Source organism: Mustela nigripes, chromosome X (genome assembly GCF_022355385.1).
Source record: "Mustela nigripes isolate SB6536 chromosome X, MUSNIG.SB6536, whole genome shotgun sequence".
In the NCBI taxonomy this organism is placed as follows: domain Eukaryota; kingdom Metazoa; phylum Chordata; class Mammalia; order Carnivora; family Mustelidae; genus Mustela; species Mustela nigripes.
This window is the reverse complement of record NC_081575.1, coordinates 39,643,586-39,658,354: the sequence shown is the minus strand read 5'-3', so window position 1 is coordinate 39,658,354 and position 14,769 is coordinate 39,643,586. Positions and strand designations below refer to the sequence as shown.

Below are 14,769 nucleotides of genomic sequence, written 5' to 3'. Positions count from 1 at the left end.
GGGGATAGAAGTAGGGAAATTTGGAAGGGGCTAACAGTTTGGGTGGGATGATTTGACTTTAGCCTTGAGTTTGTTATAATCATGGGTCATTCAGCATTCATTCATTCATCAAACGTTTACTGAACACCTATTAGATGCCAAGTACCAGAAGGGATGTTGGGGTTATATTGATAAAAGAGCTCAGGCCCAACCCTGGTGGAGTTTTCAGCTCAGTGTGGGGAGAATGATAGTCAAGGACACAGTTACAAGACACTGTGGTGGGTTCTATGACAATGGAAGCACAAGGGATTGAGAGAAATCTGCATGGGAGGGACATCCGTCAGAAGAGGCTTTGGGAGGGTTTTTGGATGCCCAGTTGGGGAACAGGGATGGAGTAAGGGGCAGGAAGTGCTCTAGCAGAAAGAAAATAGTTTGCTCAAATATCTGGAGGAGGGAAAACATGGTACTCTCAGAACTGCAAGGGCAAATGTTCTAGAAGGAGTTGAAATTCAGGCCTTTGTGGTGGTTGAAAGATCAGGGCTAGAGATGTAGACTGAGTGCCTTCAGCGTGGAGGCAGAGTCATTCAGTGGTGAGCTGAGTGAGGGCCCAGGATTGAGCCTTGTGGCACAGTCAGGGTCTAGAATGGAGACACGAAGGAAGAGTGTGTGAAAGAGGAAGGAGAGGGTGTGCGCAAGAGGCGGGAACTGAAGAGGAATAGCTCAAGTAAAATACAACATTGAGGACTCCAGAAAAGGAGAGTCGGCTTTGGCTCACTATTCTGTTACCCAAATAATACAACTGGATTTAGGTTTTTTTTTTTTTAATTTTATTTATTTATCAGAGAGAGAGGGGGGAAGAGAGCGAGCACAGGCAGACAGAATGGCAGGCAGAGGCAGAGGGAGAAGCAGGCTCCCTGCTGAGCAAGGAGCCCGATGTGGGACTCGATCCCAGGACGCTGGGATCATGACCTGAGCTGGAGGCAGCTGCTTAACCAACTGAGCCACCCAGGCGTCCCTGGATTTAGGTTTTTAATACAGGTTTTTTTTTAGAAGGTCCAAATAAAAATTTACACATTTAAGCTAGAGATTTAACCATGCAATGCCCCTGAGGAGAGGGGAAAACAAAAACACACAAAAAAAACACAGGATGGTTTGTGTAGCATTCCTGATAAGGGCACTAGGGGAGGCATGGGTGTTTGTGGAATGGTGTCAGAACATTCCGGAAAGAAGAGAGATGGCCACCTGGCTCACCTGGCTTGAGGACCAGTCTGGCTATTCTCTAATGAACTTCGAGTAGCGTAGACCTTGTGGATCCAGTATATCACCTGTATCTCATTTTGGGACATAGCCCGTGTCTATACAACAGCAAATAAATGTTTGGGGAAGGAACACATTCTGGCAGAAGGGTGTGGGCTTCAGTTGTTAGACCAGATGGTGTGTTCTGCTGTTGAAAGGCCATATGTAATTGATACATAAAGTGACAGACTGAAGCAAAAGCAAAGTAAGTATTTTAAGAAAAGCAGTTAAAAAAGGAAAGCAGAATGTGACCCCAAAAGTGTGCTAAGATTTTTGGTTACTGGCTTTTGGAAGAGCTAGGAACATCAGTGAGCAGATAGCATGTCAGAAAAAAAGAGCATGTCGAGAAATAGTAATGGGGTCACTGGCTCAGATCATTTTTAAAGATGAAGCTGTCTTCTGTGAGTTGGGAAGGCTCAAGGTTTGGGGTATATTGGCCTTTCTTCCCTTCTCTTCTCTTCCTGAATCCCCCAAAGGTCAATTCCCACATCAAAACAATTGGGAACTTGTGTAGATTTAAATACTGCTCTCTAGTGCTTTTTAGAGAGCAAAAGAGTTTGCATGCATTTGGTGGCACTTTGACAGGTTTAAATAGTACAGGCAGACGTCACCCCTTTTTAGGCTTCAAGACGAGTGGTGTCAGGTAGGGGTGTGTCAGTGTGCTCACCTATGTGTGAATACACGTGCCTTCATGGAGCACGAGAGGTGGCAATAGTGGTCGAGAGCGTGTGCCGTCAGGGGAACCTCTAGCTTTAATGACGAGGCAATGTTTTGACGGATAGCTTGGTTTCTTGAGGGAGCCAATGAGAAAGTTATCTGAAACCACCTGTGTCTAGAGACATGGAAAAAAATAATAAAAACCAGCAATTGGGGCACCTGGGTGGCTCAGTTGGCAAAACCTCTGCCTTTTGTTCAGGTCACAGTCCCTGGGGTCTGGGGATTGAATCCCTGCATGGGGCTCCCTGCTCAGCGGGGAATCTGCTTCTCCCTCTGCCCCTCCCCCATGTTTGTGCTCTTGCTTTCTCTCTCTCTCTCTCTCAGATGAATAAATTAAAAAATCTTAAAAAACAAACACACCAGCAATTATTTGAGAGGGTTAAAGAAGCCATTTCTTTTTATGGGATGCTGTCTGGAAGACTAGGCCATGCCTGGTATCTCAGAAATGGCCAGCATTCTCCTTTTTGTGAAGGGTAGAACTGAGCCCAAACAGGCCAAGTCTACCTGATACAACTGCAGTGGAACTCGGATGAAAAACCGGAATGGGTGTGGACCATCAGTTTAGCTCTCTTGGGCCTTTTAAAACCTTGGTTACATTGCTAGGACCCGTGTACAATTCCATGGAAGCTGTAACGGTGTTGTCATCTGGAGGTGACTAGGGTCTCAGTGTCGCGGTGCAAATGGCTTCTCTGACCCTCACACAGGGGAAGCACAGAAGGACCCAGAGGTAACCTCCTGAGGCAGGAAATGGGAGCTTCATCCTGCTTCCCTGCCAACCTCCAGTTCCCCCCCCCCCCCCCCCATCCCCCCCTCCCTGTTTCCTCTGGGCATATATCTCTATTCCAATCTCCCCTGCCACTCTGGCTGTCTCTTTGTCCTGTTTTCAGCTGTTCTGAGAAAGCTACGCTAATGAGGCTTGGACAGAGGGACCCTGGCCCAGGGATTCACTGGACGACGCAAGAGAAGAACAAAACAAACCCGTGTTTCAGAACCAAACCACAGCAACACAACAACAAAAAGATGCGTTTAATTTTCTATAAGCAGACTGTGTACACACACACACTGACACACAGACACATACGTACATGTGTTCTCTTGGTCTACTTAGCCAGAGCACAGGCAAGAGAATTACTTGGCCAAATCAATGCAATCGTTCGAGCCTACAGTGGCCCCGAATTTCTAGTTCTAAATGATTCGCCAGTGCCAGGCATGATAAGGAAGAGTGAGGAAACGGAATGCATAATTGCAGCAATTCTCCGCTTCCCTTTGCATATGTTCATTATTGAGAATCAATTCCAGTTTGAGAGGAGGCTTTCATTCCTTGCAAATGAAGAGGAAGTGAGTAAGTAAATGTTCGGGGTTTTCCTCAAATTATGTCTTGTAATGTAAGAAAACAGTGGCAAAAAGCCATCAACAGATGGTGTTTTCATTAGCCAGAGATTTATTTTTCCAAGAATTTTCATATTAATGAAGTAAGGTTGAAATTAGAGTCATCTTGTCAGTTCTCGTTCTGCCGTGTTAAAATGGGCTGGCTTTCTGCAAATTGCTAGGGGACCCGAGCAAAAGAAGCATTTGCCATATTGTGACGGTAACCCCAAGGTCCATAGTCAAACCAGACCCCAAATTATGGGTTCAGCCCTAATTTTCATTTTCGGTGGCTTTACAGAAGCTGCGAGTTTTGGTGCTGGGCCATAAATGAGGAACACACAGCAGGGACCTTTAGTCCTGCTCAGCGCTATGAATTATGTATAGGCTATTAGTTTCACGACAAGTGTTGCAACAGGTTGCATGGACTTGTTAGAAAACATTTTCCCCATGGAATCCTGTGCTTGAATGGAAATGCATTACAGTTTGAAACGCAGATTTCTAATGCTGTGTCTACTCAGAGTTTATCAGCCTACATCATCTCTACCTTCTCTGTCCATATCGTCAATGGTGAGACATGGGGTTTCCACTGATCTGGGAATCTGGACCTTTGTGCTAGTAGAAGTCTTAAACTCATGGGGCCCATTGCCAATGCCCATTGTCTATCCTAAGCTGGATCGTTTTATTGAACTATGTAGATCTGTCTTAACACCCCACCCAGCCCCAGCCAGATTTTTAAAAAAATTTTATTTATCTATTTTGACAAAGAGAGATCACAAGTAGGCAGAGAGGCAGGCATAGAGAGAAGGGGAAGCAGGCTCCCCGCCGAGCAGAGAGCCCAACGTGGGGCCCAATCCCAGGACCCCAAGACCATGACCTGAGCTGAAGGCAGAGGCTTTAACCCACTGAGCCACCCAGGTGCCCCCCCGCAGCCAGATTTTTGAAGAGAAGTCCACACTTGCCACCTCCACGTCGTCACTACTGAGGGACTCCCTGCCTCTGTTCCTTTTAGCATTTGCTTCCAAACCCCACTGAAACGCCTTTTTCAGGGGTCACTGGTGACTTGTAATTACCAAATCCAACTGCTTTTACTTCGTCCTCCTATTTCTTGTCCTCTGCGTAGTGGACAGTGACAAGTCCTTTCTCGAAACGTGTTTCTCTCGATCATCCTCTCAGCTTGGCCCAGACCTGCAGTACCAACTGCCTTGAACATGACAGCTTCCTCTTAGCCAGTGTCCCTGCCCCTAGGCTCTCCTGTTTCAGTCTGCCCCACATTATTGCTGGTAGGTTGAGTTCATAAATGTGGCCCAGATTATGCCATTGTCTTGCTCCAAAGGCTTTGGCAAGTCCCCACTGCTAGAAAATAAAAATAGGTATAAACTCCCTACCTAGGCGTTTGAGACCTTCAAAACAGGACCTCCAGCTGCATTTCCAGCCTTGCTCCCCTCTCGCTTGTACCCTCTGTTCTAGCCAAATTCAACTTCTCTTCCCTGAGCCCGTCTTTATACTTTATTCTCTTTCACTCAGGTTATTCCTTGTGCATAGAACATTCCGTCCTCCTCTATCTCTGTTTGTTAAAACCCCCCTTGTCCTTCAAGACCCACCTTTGCTTCCCCTCCTCTTTCTCTTGGAATTCCCTGCCCCCTCACCAGAGCAGGTGCTCATTATCTTTTGTTGTATTCAATCTCTGAACTTCTGCCATTTCTTTTTTTTTTTTTTTTTATCTCATGACATCTCCTTAGCTTAGAGAGTGTGTCCAAATCAACAGTCGCTGCCCTTCTTTCTCCCTTCTTCACTTGGCTTAACCTTGCTAAGGAGAAGGCCACGGTTGGAGATGGTTGGGGAGTTAAAGAAGCCAGGGGAGACCCTGTGCCCAAGCCAAGAACAGTGGAATAAATGGGGAAAAATCACTTCCATGGGAATAAAGCCAAAGAGACCAAGGGAGATCTGGCAAGAAGGGAAGCAAAGATTAAGCTGGTTCTCATAATCCAGTTTGAGAACAAGGGAGATCAGACCGCCCATCTTAGAAATACATATGTCTATGGGAATACATTGTCTGGGATGGACTCATGGGCCAGTGCCAAGAATACTGAGGAGCCACACACAGCTACTTAGTGGACAAGAAAGGGGCCAAGTACACGAGTCCTCTCCCTGTTCCCCCACTTCCCTTTGCCCCCCCCCCCCATTCCCTCCTATCAAAAAACATGGACTTTGCGCTACGGAGACAGCAACAAAGCAGTGTACACAACTGAGGGACGGAATGTTCGCAGAATAAGGGCCAAGAAGATGGGGTATTACATTTGGAACAGACTTTGTGGGGGTGTTGGGGTGGTGAGTAAGAGAGAAGTGGATTTGGGGACTGGTTCTAGAGGAGAAGCAGCCACCAGAGCCGAAGACTTGGGAATGAGAAGGAATATAAAAGCCCATTATCAACCTAGAGTGACTAACATTCTGTTGTTGTTGTTGTTTTTTTTTTTTTCCACATAAGGAATGGGAGGGAGTAGCTTGCTCAACGGAAAATACACTAAGAGTTCTGAGTACTGTTGTACTTCTGTTATTTGAAAGAGATTTGCAAAGTGCTTGGAATATAGTGAAAGGATCTATGTCCCAGTAAGCAATCCTAAGCAATGGGTGTCCTACCTTGATACACCAGGCATCAAGTTTTGAAGTCTGTCATCTCCAGGGGCTATTCCTTAGGGCCAAAGGAGGGAAGCTGTGAGATACAATGTTCGATTTTGATGAATCTCACTGTTAAAATACCATCTTTTTTTTTTTCCTGAAGGAACCTACTGATAAATCTCAAATGTTTCCAAGGGAAAAAAAAATAAGAAAAAAGTCATGAATACTGGGACAAAGCCGTGACCAAGGCTAGAGAACTGGGTTCTAGTCCCAGCTTTGTCATCTACTAATTACAGGACAGCAAAGAACACTTTGCCCCCATTCTGAAGCTCAGTCCTCAATGCTAATGTATCCTACCTCATGGACTGTTATTGTTATTAGATGAAATTGCCTAGCATAGTGTTTGCAAGTACTGTTTGTTCAACAGAGTTCCCTTAGTCTCCTCATCTGTAAAAGAGAGGATAATACCTCTTCTCCTTATGCCCCTGGGTTACTGTAAAGGCAAAATGAAATACTATGAAATACTTTAAAAAGGTAAAAATCTTGTAGAAAACATAAAGTTGTCTTAATATCATTAAATTCCTACATCCACGAAGTCATCAATGTTATCTTTCCTGTAATAATGAGAGCCTGGAGCAAATGCACAGTGTTATGAATTAGCACCTAGGAGAGTGCTTGGCCCACAGCAAGTGCTCAGTGTCTCTTTGAAATGAGTCGGTTGACTCTTTGTCAACCGACTGAATGATCTCCACATTAATATTGGTTCTCAAGCTCACTGAACGTTTCCTATTTTTTCCCCTCTTCCCTGTTTCCCTCTGGCTTCCTACTCTCATCGATGGCAGCAAACTCTGGAGATGAACCTCACCAACCTGGTTAAGCGCAACAGTGAACTAGAAAATCAAATGGCCAAACTAATACAGATCTGCCAGCAAGTTGAGGTATGTAATGGAAACTTTTGTGATTCTTTCAGGGGACCAGATCAGGTGATCCTTGGGGTATACTTGAGTTTTTTCAAGAGTGTAGCTCAGCCATTTGGAGTGAAGGGCTCAATGATAGTTCTGGGAAGTCTCATTCCCTTAGGAATGGGACCTTACTTGGTCCTCACTCATCACCATCCCACTTGCTCTTGTCATCAACAAATGCTCTCTCTGTTCAAGCTGTCTGTGAATTGTAAAGTGTCATACCAGTCTAAGGTTTTCGAAACCTGTTACCTACGTCAGGGCGACATCAAAGTGCAGAGCTTACAAGAGGAGTCAGTCTTTTCATCAGTTCAGTGGATGTAATGAAAGAAAGGTGTTATTTCTCTCTCTTTCTCAAGAGCACGGGATCTCAGCTATAGCATTTGGTTTTGTGTTGGTTTTGTTAAAGAGGTAACCGTAAGGCTTCAAGTCTAAAGCAGGTCGGATAAAATGTTACAGCATTCTTCCTGGGCAGTGATTGGATGAAAAGATTTCTTTCTTTCTTTCTTTTTTTTTTTTAAGATTTTATTTATTTATTTGACAGAGAGAGATCTCAAGTAGGCAGAGAGGCAGGCAGAGAGAGAGGAGGAAGCAGGCTCCCTGCTGAGCAGAGAGCCCGATGCGGGACTCGATCCCAGGACCCTGAGATCATGACCCGAGCTGAAGGCAGCGGCTTAACCCACTGAGCCACCCAGGCACCCCTGGATGAAAAGATTTCTAATTCTATTTACAACCTCATGGTCTAGTTCTAAGCTTCCTTGTATGATGGATAAATGTGGTGGTTCAAGGTAAATCCTACCTAGGGATTTCTACTTAAGGGAGTGTGAGAATCTTCTAGTAAGAAAAAGAATTGTCTTATACAAGTAAGCACTCCTAACTGGAGGTCTTCAGGTCTTGCATTTCTTTTTTAAAAATTAATTAATTAATTTTAATTTTTAAAAATTCTGCTCAGTTAGCCACTGTATAGTACATAATTAGTCCTTGATGCAGTGTTCAATGATTCATTAGTTAAGTATAATACCCAGTGCGTATCAGAGCACGTGCCCTCCTCAGTGCAATACCCAGGTCTTGCATTTCTTAAAGGAGGGTGTACTTGGATGATGAGCGCACCATAACAATTTAATCCCTGCTGGACACTCCATTTGTGGAGGAGAGTGCTGCTATATGGAGGGGGTAGAGGACACTGTTAAACCAGGGGCGAGATTGTGGAAATGTAGCAGGACAGTTAGGAAGAAGCCCAATGAATGGAAAGAAAGAACTCTGGAATGTAAGTTACAAAATACGGTTCCAGTCTTGACACTGCCATTAACCAGTGATATGAATTTGAGTAAGTCACCCAGCAACTCTGCTTCAGGGTCCTTACCTGTGAAAATAAGGGATTCAACTGACTCCCTGACCTTCTGTGTGTCTTCCAAATTTCACGGGTCATGATTCTGTGAGCTACATTTTTTATTCTCTTCTTTGGTCTTTGATTTTATCCTTTACTGCGTGGGGAGAAACAAAACAGAAGGCATTTTAGAGTGCTTTTTAGCTACTCAGACTCCCTCTCTGTTCCACTCTATCAAAGCTTCTGATTATGCTGTCAGATTACAGTATAAGAAACCCACACTGGTGGAGAGACAAGGAAGTATTGTAAGCCGGAGACAAGATAAGGGATCCCTTGGCTTAGAATTCTCATGGCTGAGGGTGGGGTAACAGCTAATAGTGAATAAAACGTTGTTAGAAATTATAATTATCACCTTCCTCATTCTCATCAAAAAGACTATTAAGTATAGTGTAAGTCGTAGTCAAATTAGCAAAGTAAACAGTTTGTTTTCATTGCTTATTTGCCCTGAGACCTCTCTGACGTATTATCACCCCCCTGCCCCCCGGAAGTTGATCACTCTGACCAGCCTCACCCAGACAGAGCCCTTCCCCGCCCACTGCACCCACCAGATCTTTGTATTCAGGGCCCCACTCTTTTCAAGCAGCAAGGAGGAGCTAGTCTCATAAAACAGTGCATCCTTGTGTTAATAGAGGAGCACTCATTCTGGCCCTCTAGGTAACAGGGTATGTCTCAGTCCTCTGGCTCGAGCCTTGCAGGAGATGACAGCAGTGCTGCCAGGTACAAACCAAATGGGAGGGAAGAGCAGTCCTGCGATGAACCAGCCAAGGAGGGGCTTAAGAGGCTCCCTTAGAGATGCTTGTTAAATCCATTGCGTAGGCCGCTGTCTGCTCTGCCACACAAAAGGTCACCTTTTGCCAATACTTGCTTACGCACGGCTTTGTACCAGGTACAAAGAAAATAGCACGGGCGGGCACGATATCTGCCTTTGGATGGCTTATATGCTGTACAAATCCACCCCACTACGAATATACACGTGCGGGCAATAGAGACAATGGCATAAAATTGGTAACCGACGGTTGCCAAAGAACCACGAGATCCGATGTTAAACGTCAAGGGTGAGAGTATTTGGGGAGTTAACTCCATAGGCCCTCCAGTTTAGGATTCTGTCTTTGACAGGAAGCCCACAACATGGTTTATGGAAGAGCATGGCTGTGTTCTATGACATCATCCCTTCTGAAAGGTTAGGGATGTGCCCTAAACTTCCCCATAATAATAGGGTGAGTCCAGGGTACTTATTATACTCATTCAGCACAGAGCCTGTGTGTCCAGAAGGCTTTGGAACAAGCCCCGGGATTAAAAATGCAGTTAAAGAAGTGAATTGAGACTTCATAAATGCTTCTAAATACTTTACACAATGAAATAAATAGTAGGAGACAGGCTGTCATGAGAACCAGACACTAAAGGGTGATGTGAATGTGTGTGTGTGTGTGTGTGTGTGTGCGCGCGCGCGCGCGCGCGCGCGCGCGGGCGCGTGTTTATGTGTTTGGCGTTCTATCGAATGCAGCTTTGTCTATAGGGAAAGACTCTATTCACAGTGTGAACCAGGCCTTTCACGTTGGGCGGGGGTGGAGGAGACCAGCTAAGGCACTTCTGAGAAAACTGGAATAGGCTATTTTCCTGCCAAACCTGTTCCCCTTCCTTATTGTCTGCAAATGTTTTTGTCTTAGATTGACTTTTCATAAAGGGGCTGTAAATACTGCCTCTCTCCTGGTTCTTTCTTCTTGTTCTCTATTCTCCCCAGAAAGTAAACAAAGCTGCAGTCTTCCTATTATTACAGAAACAGAGATTAAGATCACCACAGATTTTTTAGCTGAATTCCTTAGTAAATCAGCCTGTTCCAGTTGCTGCTCAGCTTCCAGAATTCAGGGGATAGGCAGTTGGAAACTATTTTTTGGTTGGGGCTAGAGAGCATGGGAAGGAGGCAGGAGCAGAAGGAAGACTCCTTTAAATTGGTTAAGGGAGGGCCATGCTTTGACCCCCCCCCCCCGCCCCGCCCCAGACTCTGGCCACTTGATCTCTATATATAGTTCTTTGTCCTTTCTCATCAGGCATCCTTTGTTTACATTTCCAAAGGAAATCTCTGTTTAATGCATAGCCAAGGGAAAATGTATACCAACAGATGAATATTTCCTCTTGGCTTCCAAGACTGTGCTCTTTTGTGAATAACAAGCATTCCTGAAAATATTGAGGGGAAGAAAAATAGTTAAGTACTTGGGGATGGGTGAGTGGACAACAAAGCATTTCTTGAGCCAACACTACGTACTTAGTGGGGTGGGCAACTTGGGAACTATAAAAGAAACATATGCTGGGGGCGCCTGGGTGGCTCAGTGGGTTAAGCCGCTGCCTTCGGCTCAGGTCATGATCTCAGAGTCCTGGGATCGAGTCCCGCATCGGGCTCTCTGCTCAGCAGAGAGCCTGCGTCCCTCTCTCTCTCTGCCTGCCTCTCCATCTACTTGTGATTTCTCTCTGTCAAATAAATAAATAAAATCTTAAAAAAAAAAAAAAGAAACATATGCTGTTACTGGCCTCCAAGAACTTTGGAGTCTAGCTCGGGGAAAATACAGTTTCTAGTAAAAAAGAGGAGTATTTAGGAAGCAGCGCGCAGTGTAGGGAGTGTGGCCTTTCCATTTTTACTTCTTTAGTCTCCTGGGTAAGTTTCAGGGCACCGAGCTGACGAAAGCATCTTCTTGGATATTTTGTGTGGCATCTGTTTTCAGCAGTCCATTCTAGAAGTCCCATGGGCAGATTAATTTCTTTCTGGTCCTTCTGAAGCCTTTTAAGGAGCTGGGTGGCTTCCCTTAGTTCAGTCTTCGCCTCATTTGCTTTCAGAAGTCTCACTGTAGATGACTCGGTGTTCTCTGTCCTTTCTGCCCATATCGTGCGCTGACAGGGTATTTGGTTTGGGAAAGGCAAGAAGCCTGACTGCTTCTCCAGGCATTAAAAAAAAAAATAGGTGTTTGAACGGAAATTAATTTTTAAAACCACACTTCTGTGGATGATTTCAGCAGATGCTTCCTAAACCTTTTAGAGTGGTCAAGCTAGGAGCAAGAATTGAATCGGAAAGCATTAAAGCACAAATCTGTTTGTTGGAAGAGTCTTCTCTAAGCCCTGAGGACATGATGAAATGAAGGAGTGAGGAGAGGGAAGTCAGTGTAATCAGGGAAAATCTCACAGATAAAATGCATTTTAGCCAAATGTTTAGGGAGGAAAGATAAATGACTCGCTCCACGGAGACAGAGAGCAGAGAGGTATAAAGGAGCCTGCCGTATGGGCGAAAATGGTATGCTGTGCCCTGGGCGGACATTGGGTGGGTAGAGATAAATAGGAAACAGTCCCTGTCCTCAACTCGAGGGAACTTACCTGACAGGTAAAATGTCAAATACAATGTGAAGTGGTAATTATTGCAACGAAGCTAAGTGCGAGATGACAGGCTAGCATGGAGAAAGAAACACCCACTCTGTCCAAGGGACTTAGGAAAGACAGCAGAATGGAAATTTTTAAAAAAAAGAGTTGTCTTGAAATAAGGGTAGAATTTTGCCAACGAGAGTGAGGTTAGGTGGTGAAGGGGACCCCCCATGGAAGCACACGGAAGGGTCAAGTACACAGAGCTGTGTAAGGCACATCTTGGTGAAGCTAGAATGTGAGAGGGGAGACTCATTCATTGCAAGAGGTGAAGAAGTTGCTAGGGCCTACATAATGAAGGGTCTTGTTGGCTTTGTGTAGGTATTTGAACCTGGTCCTGAAGACTCTGGGGAGCCATGGAAGGATTTAAAGCAGGGGAATAACCAGATAAGACCTGCATTTCAGGATTGCTCTGGCTGTAGCACCCCCCCCCCCACCCACCCAGTGGAACAGGGGTCAAAGATCAAAAGTGATGATGGCAAAGTGACCAGTTACATGGCTTTTACTGATGCAGGGAGGGACTGAGGCCCAACCTAAGGTAGTGTGGTAGTAGCGTTAGGGAGGAGAGGATACATTTAAAACACTCCTGTATCAGGATTACTTGGTGATCAGTTAGATGTGATGGGTGAAAGGGTGAGAGAATAGTAGGCTGATCCCCAGGTTTCTGGCTTGGGTTGCTGAATGGATGTGTGGCCTTTTAAGTAAGTCAGGAAGTACAATTGGAGGTCTTTCTAGACACAAGAGGTTTGTCGCACTGTGAGCTGGATAGGGAAGAAATGCTCAGTAGGCAGCTGGCTGGCTGGATCTGGAGGTCAGGAGAGAGGTCTGGGGAAGTGAGAAAGACTTAGGACTCATCAGAACCTAAGTGGCACATAAAGCCATGGAGAAAGTTGAGAACAAGGAGGCCCAGGACAGATCAGCTCAACAACAAGCTGACCTTCCCGAGATAAGTAGAGAGTGTGGAACTTTTTATGAGATTACTGACGAATGGTGTACCTTTTAAAAATTTAAATATCAGAGGGGCAGTTGGGTGGCTCAGTTGGCTATATATCTGACTCCTGGTTTTGGCTTAGGTTGTGATATCAGGGTCATAAGATCGAGCCCCATGCCAGGCTCTACATTCAGCAAGGAATCTGCTTGAGTTTCTCTCTCCCTATCACGCTGCCCCTCCCACCTGTGTGCTCTCCCTTTTTCAAAATAACTAAATCTTTAAAAAAAATTTAAGGGTCACCTGAGGCTCAGTTGGCTTAGCATCTGCCTTCAGCTCAGGTCATGATCCTGGGGTCCTGGGATGGAACCCTCACATCAGGCTCCCTGCTCAAGGGGGAGTCTGTTTCTCCCTCTCCTTCTGCCCTTCTGCTAGTCTCATGCTCATGCTCACTCTGTCTCTCTCTCAAATAAAGAAAATCTTAAAAAATTTTAAATATCAGAAGTAAATAATTCATTTGTGGAAATAATCAACATTTTAGAAATTGCCTTTGTACAGACTATAATAAATAACATTTAATGAAGATTTCCTATGTTCCAAGTAAGTGCTTTATATATGGAAACTTATTTCATCCTTCCAACAACTCAATGAGGTAAACACTATTATTACTCCTGCTTTACAGGTAAAACATTGAGATATAGGGGGATCGAAGTGATTTAACAAGGTCATGCTGCTAGGAGGTAACCGAGTGGGGGTCTGAATCCAGGTGCTTTAGCTCCAGAGCCTGGGTCTCTGACCACCCCGCTGTGCTTCCTTTGATAAAGCCAAGGCACACACTGCTTGATGTTTCTTGTCTATCCCCAGTGGTTCCTGGCCCATTGTGAGGATGGTTTGGAGTGAGTAAGGGGTGTGAGTGAGGTATGGGAACACCAGAGGAGAGCAAAAGAGAAATGAAAAACAGAAGGGAGGAAGAGCATTGGCAAAACAGCAAAGGAAGAGAAGCCTTCAAGGTGTGGAGGGTTTGATAGAGGCCCCTGCAGTAGTGGCAACATCATACGGGAAGATATCATTAGTGACCTCTAAGAGAGAAGGCTAAGCGGAAAGGCGAGGCTGGAAGACAGACTCCGAGGGTCAAGGAGAAAGTTAAGTTGTAAGGAAATGCAGACCACCACGAGTTTGATGATGAACGTGAAAAAGAGAAGTAGAGTGGTGGTTATCTACCTCTTGAAGTGCAGGACAATCTGACTCACAAACACACATGTAAGCTCTAGTCGTTTATTCTGTGACCGGGTAGCTGCTAGCAGGAGTCACCACGTCCACTCTGACTCATAGAACACATGCCTCATTTCCCTTTCTCACTTGGCTTCCAGCCACCTTTCCAACCCAGGGCCCTCTTGCCTAGCTCCAAAGCCCCAGTTTCTACAATTCTGTCCTTCCAGAAATGGTACGTAGGTTCTTGGATGCAGCACGCCCTGGTAGCTTTGGAACTGGACGAATGGGGGTCCTGCTCACTGTTGTAACCTTGGGCATGTAACTACTCCGTGTTCGGTTTCATTATCTGTAGAACCTAGACTAATCCTACCTTAAAGGGAAATGTACTACATGCAAAGCCCCTGCCAAGGTGCCTGGGATAGTCAAGACTCAATAAACGGTCGTAGTAATTCTGTTGTGGTGAGAGGAGTAGAAGTAATAGTCGGAGCAGCTGTCAGCTGTTGTAGTACTAAGTGGTATTTCTGGGCACCACTCCTTTGCCAGAGATTCCTCTCCCAGACCTCCAGACTTCTAGAGGTATTTATCTTTATTTCTGAGGGTGGGGAGGACAGTGATTCCCGAATGCTCATCAATTTCAAATTTAATGTGCATGAACTAGAACGCTCCTCAGGAAGGGCGGTGTAGCGAATTGCAGCACTAAAAATGTCGGCGACCTCAGCCATATGACCCTATTCAGTGACCCACCCGCATCTCTGCAAACGTGGCCCAGTAGAAAGGGGTCTTGCGCTCCATAAGCTGCTCATTTTCAGTTACCAAATTAAGTTTTACCTAGTGGGGAAAAAGTCCCCTGCCCTAATGCAAGAATATTGAAGGGAGTCCTTAATTTGATACTTAAGTAAACTCAC

At 45.2% G+C, this 14,769-nt stretch overlaps 1 protein-coding gene across 4 annotated transcripts in view; it reads left to right on the top strand.

Annotated features, from left to right (window-relative positions):
* MID2 (midline 2) overlaps positions 1 to 14,769 on the top strand; it is a 95,065-nt gene that overhangs the window by 20,695 nt on the left and 59,601 nt on the right. For all 4 annotated transcript variants that reach the window (XM_059384720.1, XM_059384721.1, XM_059384722.1 and 1 more), the window contains exon 3: positions 6,819 to 6,914. In XM_059384720.1, the coding sequence (XP_059240703.1) occupies positions 6,819 to 6,914 (96 nt within the window). The remainder of the gene's footprint in view (positions 1 to 6,818; positions 6,915 to 14,769) is intronic.